Below are 20597 nucleotides of genomic sequence, written 5' to 3'. Positions count from 1 at the left end.
AATCTTTCTTCTCCCTTCTCCTGTCAGAAAGATGCAGATGCTTGAGAGAAGATATAACCAGACTCAAAATTGTTTCTACCCTACTGTTCTCAAGACTTTTGGGCTCTTGATCTTCTAATCTTCCTAACAGAACAAACAAGAGTACAGCACAGCAACAAGCCCCTCGACCCACATCAAATTAAACTAGTTCCTTCTGCTTACACAAGTCTATAATCCTCCCATTCTCTACATTTCCATGGGCTTAATAAACCAATACATAAAGTGAAATGAGCTTTCTGTACAAGGCCAAATAAACACGAGTTTTATTAACCAAAGTTATTTAACTTAATATGCTTCTCCAAATATGTTACATCACTAATAAATTACAGAAATGGGATGAAATTACAAAATGGTGACCAGCATAATGCAGCTGGATACATTCACACTCAACTTGTACATTTTGTTCTCCTAAAGTCAATGTTCTCTCTGTTAGTGCTGGCAACCACAGTTGAACATCTCTTCACTACAATGCACCAAAGCAATTACATTCATTTCATGCTATTGCAGAAATCATTTACGTGATCACAGAAAGTTCAAACAGAATTATGATTTGTATGACTGTTGCTATGCTTTCTGTGACATTAGTGTGGTAAAGCAGAATATGAAGTTAACTCTTTAGTATTTTCAGTATTAATTGCTCTCTTATGAAAATATATGTTCAGTAGTTGAGCTACCATTAGATTTAACTGAGAAAATAATTCCTCTGCTTGATTTAAACAATACTGGAACAAAATGAATTTCAATTTTCAACAGTGACATAACAATTTAGCTATTAATTCTTTCCAAGGCAAATAGAAAACCTCTCTTTTCATTCACAGGCTAAGTTCAAGTCATGAACATGAATATATATCTGTGAAAGCATGTAGTGGTGTTCATGTTATGGCTCTCAAATGCTCTGTCAAAGATAGATCTTTTCTTCATATTAATCAAACATGCAAGGAGCAAAGAAAAATATTGTGCAGTATTAACAATAAACCAAATACTGAAAACTTGGAATATCCTAAAAAGTGTTTAACTAGCTCAAAGACGCCTTTCACAGTAACAGAACAAATATCAGGTATAGCTGTGATATGCTTTTCAATGGGATGGAACCTATTTCCTATCACAAAGGGAACCAGGACTTTGTGTTTAATGGAACAATTTCTTTACACTCCAAGGAGATGTTTTCTATAGATAATATGCCAGAGATATCATTTAACTAGCACAATGTGATGCAGTCATTATCCAATGACCAACAAGGAACCTTAACCAGAATCTTAACTTACAAAATTAAGGTTAGCGATGAAGTAGAAGAATGATCCATACTAGGAGATAAGGAGGAAGCAAATTGTTGAAAGCTCTAGTGCTAGATTTAACCAATTGATTTGTAGATCTCACAGCACCAGCAAAATGAAGATGCATATGAACACTCATCCACATGGATATATTTCCAGTTTATATGAACTTGAACCTAGTGGTTATGAGAGTTTTAGTTTTCATCAATGCACAGCCAATAGATTTCACATATGGCTATATCACACACACAAAAACAGAATCAGACCTAACCCTGAAACCAGAAATACTATACAAGAAAAAAAAACACAAATCATGTAAACTCAAAACATTTGTTAATACAAACATAAACTTATCCTCATGGAATGTGGTGATACAAAATTGCTGGCTTTTATTTTGAGTCAAAGGCATCTGTATCATCAATCATCATGCTATTAATTAGCAGTAATATAACACAAAAATGGTCCTTTAATTTTTACTTTGAAACATTCCCAAAGTGCTATTATTCAATTAATTCAGCTAAAAACACCACCATCATTTGCCAAAAAATAAGCATCCTAAGTGAATTGAAAAGCATTGATCAACAGCAACAATCTTAAGTTTTCAAGTTTCCTTTTCCCTTTTGAAAAGGGGGAAAAAAAATCAAGATCTTTCAGATATTTTGTAAACACTTCCCTGCATTGCATATTCTTTACAAAATATGAGCTTTGTGTCTCTATATAATGTACTGACATGCTATATCTACATTATTAAAATGTAATCCAACATTTTAACAATTAGTGTATAATTAGCAAGAGTTGCAAGATAGAGCAATTGATGTTAAAATCTTACAGCAGACAATTATTAAAAATCTTGTAACCAAGCAATTATTATATTGGCACTCTGATTCCAATTTTAAAAATAATATCAATATTTGAATCAGAAAATACAGATATGATTTTTAATACAGTTCATATTCCTTCTATCGAAAAATGAATAATGATGTACATACAAGGGAATTGGAAAAGATTTTTTTGCACTAACTTTGAAGATAATTGCCAATTTTGATAAATAAAGATAAAAAAAACTTATCATTACCAACTTTCATTTACACCAGAAATATATTTTACCTTATTAAAATAGTGTATTTTCATTAAAGTATTAGGGCTACAAAACTACTGTACAATAACAAAATACATAGCTATACACCATACAGATACAGAGCTTGTTCTTCAGAGCTAGAAACAGATGGTGCCTTGAAACTTCTATGCACGTTTGGCTTTCTTGCAGAACGTATAGCAAGGTTCATCTCATCTATCTGTAATTTAGAAAGAAAGATATTAAGTACAAATATGAACTATGCTATATAAACATGACTTACCTATGTAAACTGGGAAGAAATTACCTTTGGGGGAAACTGCTTGATAACTTGAGGTAGAACCCTCACCATCCTTGTTACTGCCATCAGGGAGGAGATACAGTTGCCTGAAGACCCATACTCAACAATTTAGGAACAGTTTCTTCCCCTCTGCATCAGATTTCCAAATGACCCCTGAACACTGCTTCAATGTTCCTTTAGTTTTGCATTATTTAGTTTGTAATTTATAGTTTTATTTCTCTCTATTCCCTAAATATCAATGTCATTAACATATGCTGTGGCCTTAAAACCAACCAGGGAACAATCCACTACACATTTCAACATGAAAAATAACTTTCTCATTCAGTTTTCTCTGCTAGTTAATTATTTTACATCATGTCCATGGCTTTTTTTATTCCATAACTTACAATCCCAATGGCAGCCTATTACTAATCAAATGTTCTTTAGAAGTCATGATCATATAAAGCAAACTTCCCTCACCATACAAACAAAAATAAATCCGAGGCAAGAAGTAGCCACATGACTGAGGCTGTTTTGGGATTAAATAAAATCATGGCTAATCCATCCTAACCTCAATCTGCATTCCCCTCTACCCACAGTAACCTATCACACACTCAATCATCAAGAATCTGTCATCTTTGCTGTAGGAACATTCCTGCTTCCACCATCTTTAAAAGACTTGGGGGGTAAAAATCCTTATTTTTACACAAGAAGGATATTAACGCATTGGCAAATGTCCAGATTAACACCTTGAATGGGAGGTTGCCTCATGAGCAAAGTTTGAACAGGCTAAGCTGAGATCTACTGGAGTTCAGAGCAGTGAGAGTGAAGCTGTTTGAAACATGCAGGATCCAGAGAGTCTTAACTAAATGGATGTGGACAGGATTTCCTCTTGTAGGAAAAGCTAGGATGGGGGTGGGGGGGGGGGGGGGGAGATCACCTTTCAAAATAGAGGATCATTCTTTTAAGACAACTGCAAAAATTCACCTAATCTTTAGGGTTGAGGAATTTTTGAATTCCTTCCATCGGGCTGCAGAAGTAGATAATTTGAATATTTATAGGGCAGAGGTAAAAGAGTACTTGATAAGTGAGGACATGAAAGTTGCTGTGGGTATAAAAGGACAGAGAGTTAAAGTTACAGTTAGATGAATTTGAGGAGCTCAGTGGCCTACTCTTGCTCAGCTTGGTTCTCTAAATTTTAATCATTTGGGGAGCAGTGCCTTAAAATTCCCTACAATTTTCAGTCATCTGAATAAGCCTGCAGTGTAAGTGAACCATCTCCATCTTAAAGGCCTGCTTAAAGGCACTGTTCGTACAGTCTTGCTTGCCAAGATTGGATACCAGTTTACCTGTGGCAGAGCATTCCCATCCCATTGAAAATGACCCTTCTCCAGTAGGCTGCCCTTACATTGAAGCATGCTATCCTTTTCCATAGTATGATACATAATACATATAATAATTACTGTTCCTACTTGCTCTCCTGGAACCTAGTCGAGCAATTTGATCTTTCTTGTTGAGGCAGAAACCAATTGATGATGAAAAGAATAACCCTCTTTGCCCTTTATATTACTGCTGTCTCAATACAAATATTTACCTCTTTAATATCTATTCCACATCCTCTCTCCAAATTAATAGTACCCACAAATATTCTGGTTAATTAAATGTCCTCTCTTTCCTCCATCATTTTTCCTGAACACTTTACATCCAGGAATATGAAGAATCCATTCCACCCAGGCATAACTTCATAGTCCCATGTTGCCAGTTCATCATGCCCGCAGCTCACCAAATTTATTTAATATGTCTCCTGCTTGTAGTGCATATACATAGTTAAATATCTTGGGCTTTCTTGTATTATCTTTAGCTTCTTTCTTTAAGAATCACAGTTGATGTTATAGGACTTGACTAGACCACAAGGTACTATGAATTCAAAGTGCAATGTATTTATAAGAACAAGGTTTCAACAATTAGCGAGCTGAGAAAAAGGCATTAAATTATGAACAAGTGAATTTGACCAGGCATAAGCAGAGAAGAAAGACATTTTTCATTTCTGAAGAATCAAACAATTAGAACTCAGTGAGATAATTGCAAGTAATTCAATAGGGAATTGCAGAAAACTTAGGTACACAGCAGTGATAATCTGGTACCCCAACCAAACAGCATGAAAGTGCTTCAAGAGAATTGAGGATAAATGGGAGAAAGCAGCGAAAAAAAATATTGAAAGGCTAAATTGAATGGAAGGAAGTTTGTGTCAATTGCTGTTTGTACATAATTATTTTTCATTTTTATACCTACGAGTTAAATTAATACACCAAATGTTGTTTATGTTAATTGTCAGTGCGGTCTTGAGGTCCTAAAAGAAAATGCTGGGGATTGGAAAGATCAAGGAAGCAACTTTACAATTCATGGCATTTGCCAAATGGTGCTTCCATTGAATGGGAGTGGGGAGGGCATCAGCATGAACAATACAAAGGCCATTACATCTGTGTGATTGCTCCCAAGAGCAAAAGTGAGTTTTCCTAACCTTTCGAAGAGCATGTGAAAAATGCAAAGTAGACATCTACATACTAATTACTGTTGAGCATTAACACCATGAATATTCAACTGTTCAATTTGCAAGCTTTCTAGAAATTAGTTATCTCTGCACAAAATAATAACATTGAGGAATTACTAATTGCTTTAAGTTTTACCCAAGTTATACAGCATGTATATGAAGTTCTGCAAGGTACAAGTTGCAGGGAGGATTCTGATCTCGCAAACTTAATGCAGAGTGCTTCTGAAAAGATCATCTCAAAGTGTTTGAAATATATGGAATCATTAAAATAGATGGTACTTAGTGAAACACATGCTCTCCATTTCATAGCTAGTTATTAACTATTTATAATGAGAAAACAGCATTTGATGTAGGTAATTTGCTACAGGTGATCCCATGTTTTGATTGTTCAAGTTTGCACCCTTAAAATTCATAATTCGTTACTCAGAAGTCTAGGTACAGAAATTCACACAATGAGTAAAAGTAGAAAATCAGTACAATGTGTGTTTGTTTTCCACTTGTGTTTCTTGATGCTTTGTACAGATGATACAGCTCTGTCTTATTTAAATTGTGACCTGACAGTTTTCTAGATATGTAACTGCACCCTCCCGAACACCCCTGTCCCCCTGAACTCTGATATAGGTGGACCATTTTCTTTATCAGAGTACAGGTTAAATCAATATATTCTGAGTGTGAAAAATTGCCTCCTGTGAAGGGAACAATTTAGTTCCATGGGGAATGAATAACGAAGTGCATGATGCCTTAAATATTATTTATTAATATATTTGTTTCAAAATGGTTTTAATCAATAAGATAAATGGCTGTAAATTGGTACACATGGTTGATTGTGCTTTAATATTAATTGATACAATTTATTTCAGTTACATCATAGAACCGTGATCTCAAGACTCATTGCAGATTGCAAGTATGACCTTGTGCCCCGGTTTACATCATTCACCACCAAGAGTCAGTGCACTGTACAGCACTTTGCTCAAGGTCTATCAACAGCTCGAATTTGAAAACATTATCCTCTTATTCAAATTGCTCCATGGATTATAAGACTCTATTACCTGAGCTTTGCCACTTTTACTCCAGTCTCTTTGTCCCACCTTTGTAGCCATGCCATCTGCTTTTAAGACTCCACCTTGGAATTACTTCCATTCCTTTTCTCCTTAAAAAAATACTTTTTGATCAAACTTTTAGTTACTGTTCCAATTATTACTCTTCCAGACACTGCATAAATTCTTTGCAATTTTGGCCAGTTTCAATGAGATTTCCCCATCAGGCATGTCTTTCCTACCCGGAAAAGGACTTCTCAGTGGTCTCCAGCTTCTTGTGGAACATTCTTGTGCAAATACAGGTGACGTAACACCTGCTCTTTTACTTTAGAGTATTATTTAAGCTCCTTCCCACCCTCCAGATGCCTGTCAATATCCTTTCGATTCCACACCCACCCATCTGTTTGCATCCTCCTGCACTGTCTCCAACGGAAGCTTGAGGAACTGCAAATTAAAGTCTTCAAGACTTGAGATCAAATTCAATAACTGTTTTCTTTTATAAAAAAATAAAGCAGATGCTGGAGAATTGAAGTTCAAACAGAAAAAGCTGGCAACACTAAGTCAGGCAGGACAGGATCTATACAAAATGAAAGAGAATTTCAGATCAAACACCTTTCACAAGAATTGGCAAAGACAGAAAATATATTAATATTTTTCTGTTTGTGTCCGAACTGACTAGTTCTCCTATAAGGTTATGTATTTTTACTGCCTTGACAGATCTTTTCTGATTTGCTGGCCATCTTCAACATTCTTCTTTTGGCTTCAGGTTGCTGTAACAACTCTGAATTACATTTTGGAGCTTTTGACTCTCTCGATATCCCTCATAAACTATCAAATAATCTGTTCTGTAAACAAGCACAAAGACCCTTAATCTGAACTGCAAATGTTGTCAACTGTGCCTCACTATCAGAGATAGCTCCTTTGTCTTATCACCTCTCCTTAACTCTCTCTGTAACTTAAAAACTAGCATATTTTTCTTCAGGCAAACACAAGGAAATCTGCTGACGCTGGAAAATGCTGGTGGAACGCAGCAGGCCAGGCAGCATCTATAGGGAGAAGCGCTGTCGACGTTTCAGGCCGAGACCCTTCGTCAGGTCTGATTTCTTTTCACTTTTGCAGTTCAGATTAAGGGTCTTTGACCTAAAAAATTTACTGTTTCTTCTTCCATAGATGCTGGCTGACCTGCTGAATGTTTCCAGCATTTTCAGTTAAATTAACAGTTTCTTGAAGCCTTGTTCTTAGCAAAGTTAAAATGTTAGACATTTTGAAAGCAAAAATAGTGGTGTTCAAGAGGCTTTTAGGTACATATGTCAAAACATAGAACAGAGAACAATGCAATAGAAGAAGAGGACCTTCAGCCCACGATGTCTGTGCCGATGTACTGTCAAATCAAACTAATCCCATCTGCCTGCAAGAGAATATTCAGGTAATGAAGGGACATGGGTTATGTGCAGGCACAGATAACGCACCCTTTCCAGGCACTGGTCCAGTAAACCTTATCTTAATACTTCCAATTCCTTATTCCTTCAATAAGGTAGATGTACACAATACCCAGATGTGATCCTACTTAATTACCCAAGGATAGAACAAAGGAAATCTCAGAGCTGAGACCAAGAGAGGCTAATTACCCACTGAAGCCAGAGAAAGATCACAGTGGGAGCAAAATTTAGAGTTTCAGTGGCTGACAAAATGAAGCCCTGCAGCACCCTTGCAAGCAAAATGGAGCTACACCCTATCCTCGTTATATGCGTCTTCAGACTATGTGGATTTAGTTATGCAAGGAACTTATTTGTACCAATGTCTCCTTATATGCGTCCAAAAGTCACAGTTATGCCAGAAGCACTGTTTTCCCACCAATACAATCACGTGTGCACGCCTCACAGTTGGGATGGGAAGCACTGCTTTCACGCCAATACAAGTCAGGTGCGTGCGCTTCACAATCTCACTCCTGTCAGTCTCGCATTGATTTTGGCAAGGTGTGGATGTGCGATCTTGCACTCTTAAACTTTTAAAAGCAAACATGAGAAAATCTGCAGATGCTGGAAATTCAAGCAACACACACAAAATGCTGTTGGAACACAGCAGGCCAGGCAGCATCTATGAGGAGAAGCACTGAGTCCTGACGAAGAGTCTGGGCCTGAAACGTCGACAGTGTTCCACCAGCATTTTGTGTGTGTTGCTCTTAAACTTTTGTTGGTTTTACCTACAGTGCAGTGATTTTGAGCTTGAAATATTTAACTATGCCTCCTAAGCATCTGATATCATGTCCTGGGCCATCAGCCAAGTGGCAGAGAACCGCTTTAACACTTGGAAAAAATGTTGGAAATTACAAACAGTGCGGCATCAGGTGAAGGTAACTCAGCTCTAGGATGCTACTGCCGGAAACAGAATCTTGCCTTTAAAGTTCTTTTGTTGCTTGACAATGCGCCAGCCCATCCTAAACATTTGGACAGCATTCATCCTAACATGTTTCCTGCCGCCTAACTCAACATTGTTGATTCAACCACTCGACCAAGGTGTGATCCACATTCAAGGCATTTTTTTTTACAGCAAACTATCTCTTAAATGCTGCAAGCAACAGACAATTTTGAAAATCCCAGGAGTTTACCAATGGGAGAGGGAACGGTGGAAGTCCGAACACTCGGCACAAATGGTGATGGACATGGACCCAAGTTTAGAACGGAGTCAGCATTTCAGTCTTTCCCTGCCATCAACCCTTCTTCCCTACAAACAAATTTATGCTGAAAAACAAAATGCTGCCAAGCAAACAACACTCACCACTTTCTTCAAACCGGTGTCATCACCTGCTGCTGGAAGTTCTAAGAGTTCTGTGAGTCTTCCTTCAACCCTTGCTGTGCTTGATATGATCCTGACAACCACAACCATCCATCCACCTTATCCATATATGTCAAACTCAAGGCCCGCGGGCCAAATCCGGCCCGCGGTGGAATTAAGGTTTTCAGGGGTTTTAGTGTTTATTCGGCAGTCTTCTTCATAAGAAACAGAATTTGTAAAGTGAAACACTTTGTAGTTATAGCAGAGACTGAGACACATGAGAGCAGGCTGAAAAAACGGAGGCAACGAAAGCTGCGTTCGCACGCGTCTGACTGATCCGGCCCGCATGAAGCTGCATTTTGCTCAATCCGGCCCGTGACCTAAAATGAGTTTGACACCCCTGCACCTTATCCATGTAAAGCTGCCTGACACCACAACAACCACTCATCTCCCAGAGCGAACACACCTGCCACTGTTGGTGAGTACTGTACACCCTAGTATGTTAACTTTCTATGATTTATTACATTGAATATTACCTTAAGTTGATGAAATATAATATGAATGTTGCCTTGTGGTACTGCTTTTGTGTCGTATTGGTGTGAAAATGTGAATAAATTACAGATAAAACATATTTAGGAAGCTATCTGGAACACATCCCTATTTTCTCCATTTAAATAATTATTCAGATTTTGCGTTTCACATTATGCGTCGACTGCGAGGAACGTATCCCCCCGCATATAACAAGGATAGGGTGTATTCTGCAAAGAAGTCACCTAACCTGCATTTGAATTTTTCAATATTGAGACCACCACTCACAAGCACCAGTAAACTTTTACATTAACTGTGCTCACACAACTATATTTCTGTAGTTTGTAAGAATATATGAATGCTAATAGAAACACAGAAAACCTACCTTCGGCCCACAAAGTTGTGCCGCACATGTCCCTACCTTAGAAATTACTAGGCTTACCTATAGCCCTCTATTTTTCTAAGCTCCATGTACCTATCCAAAAGCATCTTAAAAGACCCTATCTTATCTGCCTCCACCGCCGTTGTCGGCAGCCCATGCCACACACTCACCACTCTCTGAGTAAAAAAAAAACTTAACCCTGACATCTCTGTACCTACTCCCCAGCACCTTAAACCTGTGTCCTCTTGTGGCAACCATTTCAGCCCTAGGAAAAAGCCTCTGACTATCCACATGACCAATGCCTCTCATCATCTTATACACCTCTATCAGGTCAACTCTCATCCTCCTTCGCTCCAGGGAGAAAAGGTCAAGTTCACTCAACTTATTCTCATAAGGTATGCTCCCCAATCCAGGCAACATCCTTGTAAATCTCCTCTGCACCCTTTCTATGGCTTCCACATCCTTCCTGTAGTGAGGTGACCAGAACTGATCACAGTACTCAAGTGGAGTCTGACCAGGGTCTCGACTCTCGACATTACCTCTCGACTCCTAAATTCAATTCCACGATTGATGAAGGCCAATACACTGTACGCCTTCTTAACCACAGAGTCAACTTGCGCAGCTGCTTTGAGTGTCCTATGGACTCAGACCCCAAGATCCCTCTGATCCTCCACACTGCCAAGAGTCTTACCATTAATACTATATTCTGCCATCATAGTTGACCTATCAAAATGAACCACTTCCCACTTATCTGGGTTGAACTCCATCTGCCACTTCTCAGCCCAGTTTTGCATCTTATCAATTTTCCTCTGTAACCTCTGACAGCCCTCCACACTATCCACAACACCTCCAACCTTTGTATCATCAGCAAACTTACTAACCCATCCCTCCACTTCCTCATCCAGGTCATTTATAAAAATCACGAAGAGCATGGATCCCAGAACAGATCCCTGAGGCATTCCACTGGTGACTGACCTCCATGCAGAATATGACCTGACTACAACCAGTCTTTGCCCTCTGTGGGCAAGCCAGTTCTGGATCCACAAAGCAATGTCCCCCTTGGATCCCATGCCTCCTTACTTACTCAATAAGCCTTGCATGGGGTACTATATCAAATACCTCGCTGAAATCCATAAACACTACATCCACAGCTCTTTTTTCATCAATATGCTTAGTCATATCCTCAAAAAATTCAATCAGGCTCATAAGGCATGACCTGCCCTTGACAAAGCCATGCTGACTATCCCTAATCATATTATACCTCTCCAAATGCTCATAAATCCTGCCTCTCAGGATCTTCTCCATCAACTTACCAACCACTGACGTAAGACTCACTGGTGTATAATTTCCTGGGTTATCTCTACTCCCTTTCTTGAATAAAGGAACAACATCCACAACCCTCCAATCCTCAAAAACAAGGTTTCAAAAACAAGTTTCCAGGCTAAGTCATCTCAAGGACAACTGCTGATCACTACCACAACAAAGCTAAAATTACCCAACTCAATTTAAGTATTGATCTAACTACAAACTTCTTAAATCAGCTCAATACAATATTATGCCTTGGTATTATCCATAGCCACTGGGAGAGTCTCGAATTTCTGAGAGGTTTTTCAATAGTTTCTAAATATGTATTGTCCATGAAAATATTACTTTTGTACCCAAGTTAGAAAAATCTTAAAACTGTCTTTGCAAAACTTAAAACTGCCCATCCGGCCCTGAAGCCATGCTTTCCAGCACCCCCAAATTTAATCCTAGCCTAATCCTGGTTTACAATGACCAATTAATGTACTAACCAGTACGTCTTTGGATTGTGGGAGGAAACTGAAGCGCTCTGAGGAAACCCACACAGTCACAGGGAGAATTTGAACCTGGGTCATTGGTACTGTAAAGCGCTGTGTTGACCACTACGTTTCCATGCCACCCATTCTAAATCTAGAAATTACATATACTTGGCAAATGCCTTCCTGGCTTCCATGCACTGAAGTGCCAATTTTACTGATAATTCAATCAAGCTTCTCATTGGAATCGGATTTACTGAGAAGGTATTTTAAATTTAACTGAAATTTTGCATCAATTCCAACAGATTGAAATCAAAAGTTATGAAATACTGCACATATCATAAATATAATTTAAGAAAACTAATCTAAAATAGTTTCACTGTAATAAAATAAAAGGTGCTGTGGTTAATCAGTGTGTGGAGAAACAGAGCTGGAATTTCAGCTTACTAATCTGGCATTGAAACTATGAAAGCTAGAGATAGTTTTAAGCTGCAGAGCTAAGGGGATAATGGCCTAGTAAAGGACAAAATTGAAGTTCATTTATTCAACCTTCTAATGAATTTGCAGAATTTTATTATTTCACTGAAGCAGCTTTGGAGTCCAGGAGTCCAGTCATCAAAGAAAGAAAGAAAAAAAATGTACAACAGCTGCCAGTGGACCATGAGTTTGATGTCAGATCCAATATCTTGAACTTCAGATAGCCTTTTTGCCTTTTCCCCTAATTGTCCAACGGCTGTGCTGAGGCATTGAATTTTATGACTGATGTGTGCCTGAGATAAGTTCCCCCCATGTGGGAAGTGACAATGGTTTTCAAACATGTTGCTGTGAACCATTACTATCCGAGGACTGTAGGGTAGGTTGATAAAGAGCGTCTGTCTTGTAGGTTCTCTTGCAAGCCTCGTTGAATAGGTCAACTTTGAACTGGAGCTTAACCTTCCAGGGTGCACAAACCCAAGAGCAATCTGCATACTGTTACTCAACTTCTAAACTTTAGCTTTGAAATATTGCAATCCATTTTAATAAGTTGGAAAATTTTTGAAAGAACATTATGATAGTGTTTTTTTTCCTCATCAACTAACAATTTTCAGTTTCTGTATGTATGGGTCTAATGATTCTATTATGTTTCTTGGATTGACTGAGTATGCCCACAAGGAAATGAATTTCTAGGTTATATATGGTGACATATATGTACTTTGATAATAAATTTACTATGAAGTTTTGAACTTTGAAACCTTGAATACACTAGGAGACCAAACTAGGTCTAACTCAGTTACTAATCAAATTCCACTTTTATTCAAAAAACATTTATTAATTTAACTGCTCACCTTCTTGAATGATGTATATCAAATAATGTTTCATCCTCTTCATCATCTTCCTGATCTAATGGCCTCATTTCCATGTTTTCTAGATCTGTTTTCAGTACTCCATACTTCCGGTTTTTTCTGTTAATCCTCCTCATCCTAGATTTAAAATTGGAAATTTTTACAACGCTTAGTACAAATTATAAAACACCACAATAAAACTACATTAAACTTTGCGGATGTGCTGCTAGTTCCAAGTACATTGCACAGTATACAAATTGCTTTTGATTGCTGAATGACACACAAAACAATAAGTCCGATGAAAATAGTTCCTTCTGGCTTTAAGTACCAACTGCTCAAGGTGGCCTTACTCAAAAAAGCATGAAAGGAATATTGAGGTATGAATAGCCAGTCTTTCCCTAATCAATACTAATAGTTCCTACAAAACTCAAAATGTCATTGAAATACCAAGTTTTTAATTGGCCAGAGAAAAGGAATCGAAATTCTGCAGGTCATTTCAGATATTTCTCTTTTCCGCTAAGACATGGTTAGCACCCTGGCAGCCAAATAAACACTGATGTGTATTGCAATGTCAAGCAAAAATGATATGGTAACACTACCCAGAGGTAATGCATTAGCAGTGTTGAGAGTTAGCATGATAGAAAAAGTCACTTGGTTTTATCTTCATCAACACATTGTTCCAGATGCATGCCTCCATGAGTATCAGATTTAGATATACCCAGCTACAGCTCAAAATTGAACAACTGCAGAATAGTCCTACCAAATCCTCACTTCCTCTCTTACCTCAAAAATACAGATCTTGTCAGGACACTCAAAACCCATTTAGTTTAGTGAAAGATAAATTAATAAACTGCATAAAGCAAATTCCTTATCATTACTTTTATGTAGGTGTAACTTGACACACTCCAACTTAATGCACTCTGCTGTTTCCTTGTATACTGTTATTCAGTCATCCATCCAAGCTTTAATCTGTAATTTTAAGCATGTCTGTTCTGCAAGAAAATTCATCTTTCTTTTAAAGTTAAAATTTTTCCCTAATGTTCAGCTCACTTGCACAATCAAGGTTAAAACAAGAATCAGTTTAGTGGCGTAGTCTAGCATTTAGCTAAGGATCAAAGCGATAATTTTAAAATTCATCCCAACTCTACCAAATCATCCCTTTCACCATTAAAAAAAAATTGGTCTTAACTCATTAAAACCACACTAAAAGAACATTCAGATAGTCTTACAGATCTAATTAGTGGCCATGGTCTATATACATTAAAATGTTTCTAAAGTTAGATCCATTGCAATTTACAAACCAGAGGTAAGTGTAAACTGAACTGTTGATATCAGGTCAGTAAGGTCACAAATGCATGTTACCACATTGGCTCTAGGTGGCAATAGTTTGATAATTGGCCTGCTCATCTGACCTTGCTGAATATTAGCTGGCCTTAATTGGACTGTTTCTCTGCCCACTTGAAAAGATATTGCTGTGTGCAGGAAGACTGCCACATTAGCACCTACATTTTCTGAAATAATTCATCAGCAGTACAGCGTTTTGGGACTTTCCATGATCATAAAGGATACAGTGTGAGTGCTAGGTCTTCCTAATTAAGGAATTTTAAAAAGAAATTAACTAAAGAGTTGCATTAATGCTGGTGTTAAAAAATACATCAAGGATACAGCACCTATCGCAACAAAATTGTAGAAAGTAACGCATGCAACTGAAGCGCTGTACCTCCAAGTACGGTACCATCACTTGAAGATGGTCTGGCCTAGTGTTAAGATCAGGAGAGTTTTTATGTAATTAGCTGTATTCCTACAAGGAAGCTGTTTATATTGTCTATCCCAAAAACTTTAATCTCATCAATTATATAACACTCAATTTGCAAACCCCTCATTAATTAGTTCTCTTAAATCAGTAGATCCGAGGTATGTGAGTGACCACCGGCAGAAAAAAAATCAGCTTAATAACCCTTATGTACTTTTCGGGTCAAATATGACCCGTTTTGACATTTGACAGCAGTAAAAACCTAAATGCTATTTTTTTAAGCTGAAATTTGATGACTTTTCCTAAAGTGACCCAAAATGTGCAAACATGAAAAAATTTTGGCTTAAAAAAATGGCATTTAGGGTGTTTTTACTGCTGTCAAATGCCAAAACGTGTTAAATTTGACCTGGACAATTTAGTAAGGGTTAAAATTGGAGCCTAGAATTTCCTTCAGGTTCAAGATGTTGGAAATAAAATAAAGATAGGTTAATTATATATGCTCTTTTAGATTCCTGGGACAACTCATAAGTATCTTACAGCTGATGAAGTACATTCTGAAGTTGCAACCATTATCATGATGAGACAAACAAAACAGTTAATCAGCAAGTGAATTAGTCCTACAACTGATTGGCCATGTTTTGCTGGAATATTTTAGGGTGAATAGATGAGAAGATTTCAAGAGTATGACAATGCTGAAATCGCAGTGACATACAGCATAAGGGCAGTGTTAAAATCAATTAATGGTAGACAATATCTACACATGAAAGCGTTACAATGCTATAAAAGTAGATACTGTTTTTATACAGAAATGACTTGTATTTCCAATCCATTCAAAAATTTTTCAATTTCATTCATTATGTCAATTTATTTTAACATTTACTCAATGAGAAGCTAAAAAGTATGATACAATCATGCAGTTTTCCTTAAAAAATACGCATATACAAACAACTGAAAGAAAATATTGAAACATAATAAAAGTGTCAGCCCAATGAGAACATTGTCAGAGTTGGTGCATTAATAAATGATTCTGACCTTAAATTTTCCCAGAGTTTATGCCTAATGTTAGTGATTTTTTAAAACAAATTCTTGCAATAAAATAAAACGTAATATATTAACCATCAAGACGTTATTTTCCAAAAGAAAACATCCTTTTCACAACTCAGACATACCCTACAGCCCCAAATATATTTTTATCCTGTAATCACTGCAGTAAAAGCAGGAAATGTGTTTTCAATTAATCTCCAAGAACAGAAATTATTTCACAACAGATAATCTGTTTTTGGAAATATTGGCTGGTAGCAATACTTACCTTTCCCTAGCTACCCTGACTTCACAAAGGATTAAGCATAGTGCAACACCCAAAGCCCTTGTAGACCAGAAAACATAGAAGCAGAATAGGCCATTTGGCCCATAAAATCTACTCTACCATTCCATCATGTAGTTAACCTCTTTCTGAATGCTATGGGTTTTGATAACAATCAGCATGTTTTTTTCCCTTGAACTATTCTACAGTTTACAATTTATCATATTTTAGAAAATGTCTCGAATAGATTATGATTAGAGGTATTGGCATTTGTTTATTATTGTCACATTTACCTAGACACTGAAAAGATTATCTTGCAAACTGTTTATACAGATCAAATTACAGTGCATTAAGGTACAACAAGAACAATGCAAAATAAAGTTCAAAAGCTACCAATAAAGAGCAGTGTTGGTAAACTATAATAGCACTCTTAACCTATGACCTCTAGTTTTAGTTTCACCCAAACTCAGCGGAAAAAGCCTGTTTGCATTTACCCTAGTTACACCGCTCATAATTTTGTATACTTCTATGAAATCTCCCCTCATTCTTCTATGCTCAAGGGAATGAAGTCCTAACTGAACCTATTCAACCTTTCCCTAAAACTCATGCCTTCCAGTCCCAGCAACATCTTTGTAAATTTTCTCCGTGCTCTTTCAATCTTTTCTGTGTGCAATTCTGGTCACCTACCTACAATATTCCATATTTGGTCTCACCAACATCTTATACAACTTCAACATAACATCCTAACTCCTGTACTTTGATTTATGTGCTAGCAGCTCTCTATCACTTTATAGATCAATGACACCACTTTCAAAATACTATGGATCTGAACTCTCAGATCTCTCTGTTTACCTGCACTCCTCAGTGCCCTACTGTTCACTGTGTAAGTCTTACCCTGGTTTGTCCTCCCAAACGTAAGCTCATACTTGTCTGCATTACATTCCATCTGCCATTCTTCCAGCAGGTTTTGAACTTGGTGTCATCCACAAATTTGTTGATCCAGTTTACCACATTATCAGTCAGATTGTTGACATAGATGACAAACACCAATGGACCCAGCATCAATCCCTATGGCACACCACTAGACAGGCCTCCAGTCAGGGAGCCCCATCTACTATCATTCTCTGGCTTACCTTGTGAAGCCTATGTTGAATCCAATTTACTATCCAATTCTGAATGCCAAACGACTGAAGCTTGACTACGTGGGGCTTAGACAAAGGCACTGCTAGAGTCCACGTTGACAACATTCATGGACAAAACTATTTTAACCACTCCTAATCAGACCATGTCTATCCAAATACCTGGTCCAATGGAGTACCTTACAATAACTAACCCATTGCTGACACCAGACTCACTGGCCTACAATTTCCTGGCTATTTTTAAGAGCCTTTTTGAAAAAGCAGAACATTAGCTATCCTCCAGTCCCTTATCCATGGCTAAAGACATTTTAAATACTTCTGCTAAGACCCCAGTAATTTTTGCATTTGCCTCTTACAAGGTCAAGAGGACACCTGGTCTGAGGTGAGGACTCATTCACACTAATTTGCCTCAAGACAGAAAGCATCTCTTCTGTAATCCGAATTGCCTCACTGCTGTTTACCTCAATTCTACAGACACCGAGTCTGTCTTTCCTGTAAATACAGATGCAAAAAAAAAGTCCATTTAAAATCTCCCCCATCTCTTTCGGCTCCATGCATAAACGATCACACTGATTCTCAAGTAAACCAATTTTGTCCCTTACTATTCATTTGCTCTTACTATAATCTGTGGAAGCCCATCGCAATTCTTGCAACTTGTGTGCCACAGGAACCTCATGTCCCCTTTTAGCTTTCCTGATTCCCCACTTGCATTTCTTATACTCAAGCACCTCATTTATTCCTTCCTCTTTATACCTGCTATACATCTCCTCTTCTTAACCAGAGATTTAATATACCTCAAAAAACTGAGGTACAAGGCTAAAACTGTTAGCCTATTCTAACAGGAACATGCAAACTCTGCACTCTCAAAATTCAACTTGTGAAGGCCTCCTGTCTACCAAGCATCCATTTGCCAGAAAACAACCTATCCCAATCCACACTTGCCAGATCCTTTCTGATACCATCAAAATCGGCCTTTCTCCAATTTGGAACCTTAAACCGAAAACCAAACGCATTTAATAAACTTGAGACCTCAACAGATCCCTCAAGTGCTGCCAGTCAACTTCTCCCAATTGAAATATTCTCATCTATACTTGGCAGATGATGGAAAACTATTACTTCTGTAACGGAAATAAGAGTACAATGGAATAGAAATTATAGAATTGAAGTTCAGCCATCAGGGCAAAACGAAAATCGCATGCAATGAAAGCTGGAATGTTTGCTGTCAAAAACCTGTGAATGCTGGGACATGACAAGTTTCTTAAGGTAAAATAAATCAGCCATCATCTTCCTTAATGTCAGAAGCAGCAGTGTCCACTGCTTCTGTTTTTGTTGTTACTTTTAAACTGAGGCGAAGAATTTTTTTTGTGAACATTGTGTCTCTAATGCTATGTGCCTGTGATGCCACTGCAAGTTCTTCATTGTACCTGTGCATACACATACTTATGCATATGACAATAAACTTGACTTTGACTATCATCTGATTTACCAGCTCATAGGGCTCAAAGGGTAATACTTTCTGCTCCTAATAACAAGCGATTCCTCACAATAAACCCTAGGAGGGTTGTAGATGGCACCACAGCGACAACTAATGACCTAGCTCTTCCTACCCCACACAATTCCAGTTAAGGTCAGTGGCGAGGGTGAGGCGACATGCCACCTCCAGCATAATCTGCCTTTGGGACAGCAGAGGTAGGAAAATAAAATGGTCATCTACCTCTTTGCAGACTGTGGAGACAGATGCAAGGGTTCACACCCCTTTTTGTGCCCAGCAGCTCTGAAGCAAGGACTCTTTGATCTACAGGCTGTTACCAGGGATACACACAGGGAGAGACATCAAGTGCTGCTGGAAGGTCATAAACTCAGTGAAGGATGCCCTTCAGTTTGTCAGAAACTTGGTCTTGTAGCACAGTGAGAATGCCATCACCTGGCTCAGTCCGAGCTCCAGGTGTATGTACGGAGGAACAGATTGAAACCCAGTGCAGCCAATACTGGAGAGGAGAAGCACACAGTACCTGCTCCTGCTATCACACCAGGAGATGGATGGAGAAGACCCTCAATCTAAGAGGTATCACATTATTTACATGTTTTTATTAGAGAAACAAATTTCATGATGTATGCCAGTGATATTAAACCTGATTCTGATCTCAGGGAACTGATGTTAGGGTAGTTAGTGTTTTCCTCTTCCTTTAAACTATGTAATGCAATAATTAATCAAGAATGTAAGGTTTCTTTCTACACCGTTTCTTACTTCTGTATGTATGTTTTATGAATAAAGTCTACTTTGGGGGGAAAATAAGGATGCCAAATTTGCCAGGAGTGACACTTACTGTCACAGCTTGTATAGAAGTCGGCACTGTTTATTTTTATTTACTGATGTTCGTCAACAGCAGACGCAGGCCATTTTCGTACTCCTGCCACCGTGTAAGGCCTGGGTAACCTGTCCAGCGGCAATTTGAAAATACTCCGCACCCCACATTACCACCGTGAACAGAGGCAATGCCTCGGCTTCAGCTGGACGTCCGCCCCACCGTCCCGTCCCCTTTCCCCCCGCTCCCAGGGCAGCCCGGGACCACCCGCGGCTCACGCCGACCCTCACCTGATGGTCCTCACCACGAAGTAGACCACGACTAGGGCCGTGACCACCACCAGCACGCAGAGCGCCCGCTGGATCATCATGGTCTGCTCGGCGCTGGGCACCGCGTTGTAGGCGCCGTCCGTCCTCGCCTTGTCTCCCTGCGTCGCCGCCGCCGCCGTGGTGGTGGTGTTAGTGCTGTTGGTCCGAACCGTTGACCCGAGCTCCCCGCGCGCCATCGCCGAGCCGTGCTCCGCATCCCGGGCGGCCCACAGCAGCAGGCAGACGCACCACAGCCGAGGCCTCCGCGGCCTGCCTCTCATGGCCCGCTCACCGTCAGTCCGCTGGCGGCCCGTCGCCACCCGAAGCCCCGGCGCTGACGTCAGCGAAGGCGGTGCCGCCCAGCGGAGGAGGCGGCGAGCTGTTCTCCCGGAGCTGTCTGTGGTGTACTTACCCCACGGCAGGTTGTCTGCCAATCTACAGCTCTGTAGGTCAGTGTAAAATACCGGCTCTTCCACTCGTAAAAAGGAACTTCCAGAAAAGTGTGTATTTGTAATTGGAATTCCCGCTCTAGTTCCCTCTCCACGGAGGCTGCATGACCTGCTGAGTATTTCCAGCACTCTCCATTTTTATTTATAACATATGCAGTTTTTTTTAAATTTGCCTAACATTACAGATGGAAAACCCCACAACAGAAGGGGCCAGTTCTGACCACAAACAAGAGAGAATATGCAGATGCTGGAAATCCAAGCAACCACCCACAAAATGCTAGAGGAACTCAGCAGGCCA

General features: G+C 38.9%; 1 protein-coding gene across 1 annotated transcript; it reads right to left on the bottom strand.

Moving 5' to 3' along the window:
- Window positions 1-272: 272 nt before the first annotated feature.
- Window positions 273-20257, bottom strand: LOC140739477 (membrane protein FAM174A-like). The gene is made up of 3 exons (XM_073067818.1): window positions 19833-20257; window positions 13045-13179; window positions 273-2608 (listed from the first exon to the last, which is right to left on the bottom strand). The coding sequence occupies exons 1-3, from the start codon at window positions 20129-20131 to the stop codon at window positions 2605-2607; spliced, it is 438 nt and encodes a 145-aa protein (XP_072923919.1). The 5' UTR covers window positions 20132-20257; the 3' UTR covers window positions 273-2604.
- Window positions 20258-20597: the final 340 nt, after the last annotated feature.

Source organism: Hemitrygon akajei, chromosome 2, assembly GCF_048418815.1.
Source record: "Hemitrygon akajei chromosome 2, sHemAka1.3, whole genome shotgun sequence".
NCBI lineage: Eukaryota > Metazoa > Chordata > Chondrichthyes > Myliobatiformes > Dasyatidae > Hemitrygon > Hemitrygon akajei.
Note: the sequence above shows the minus strand (reverse complement) of the source record. Positions and strands in the feature narration are given on the sequence as shown.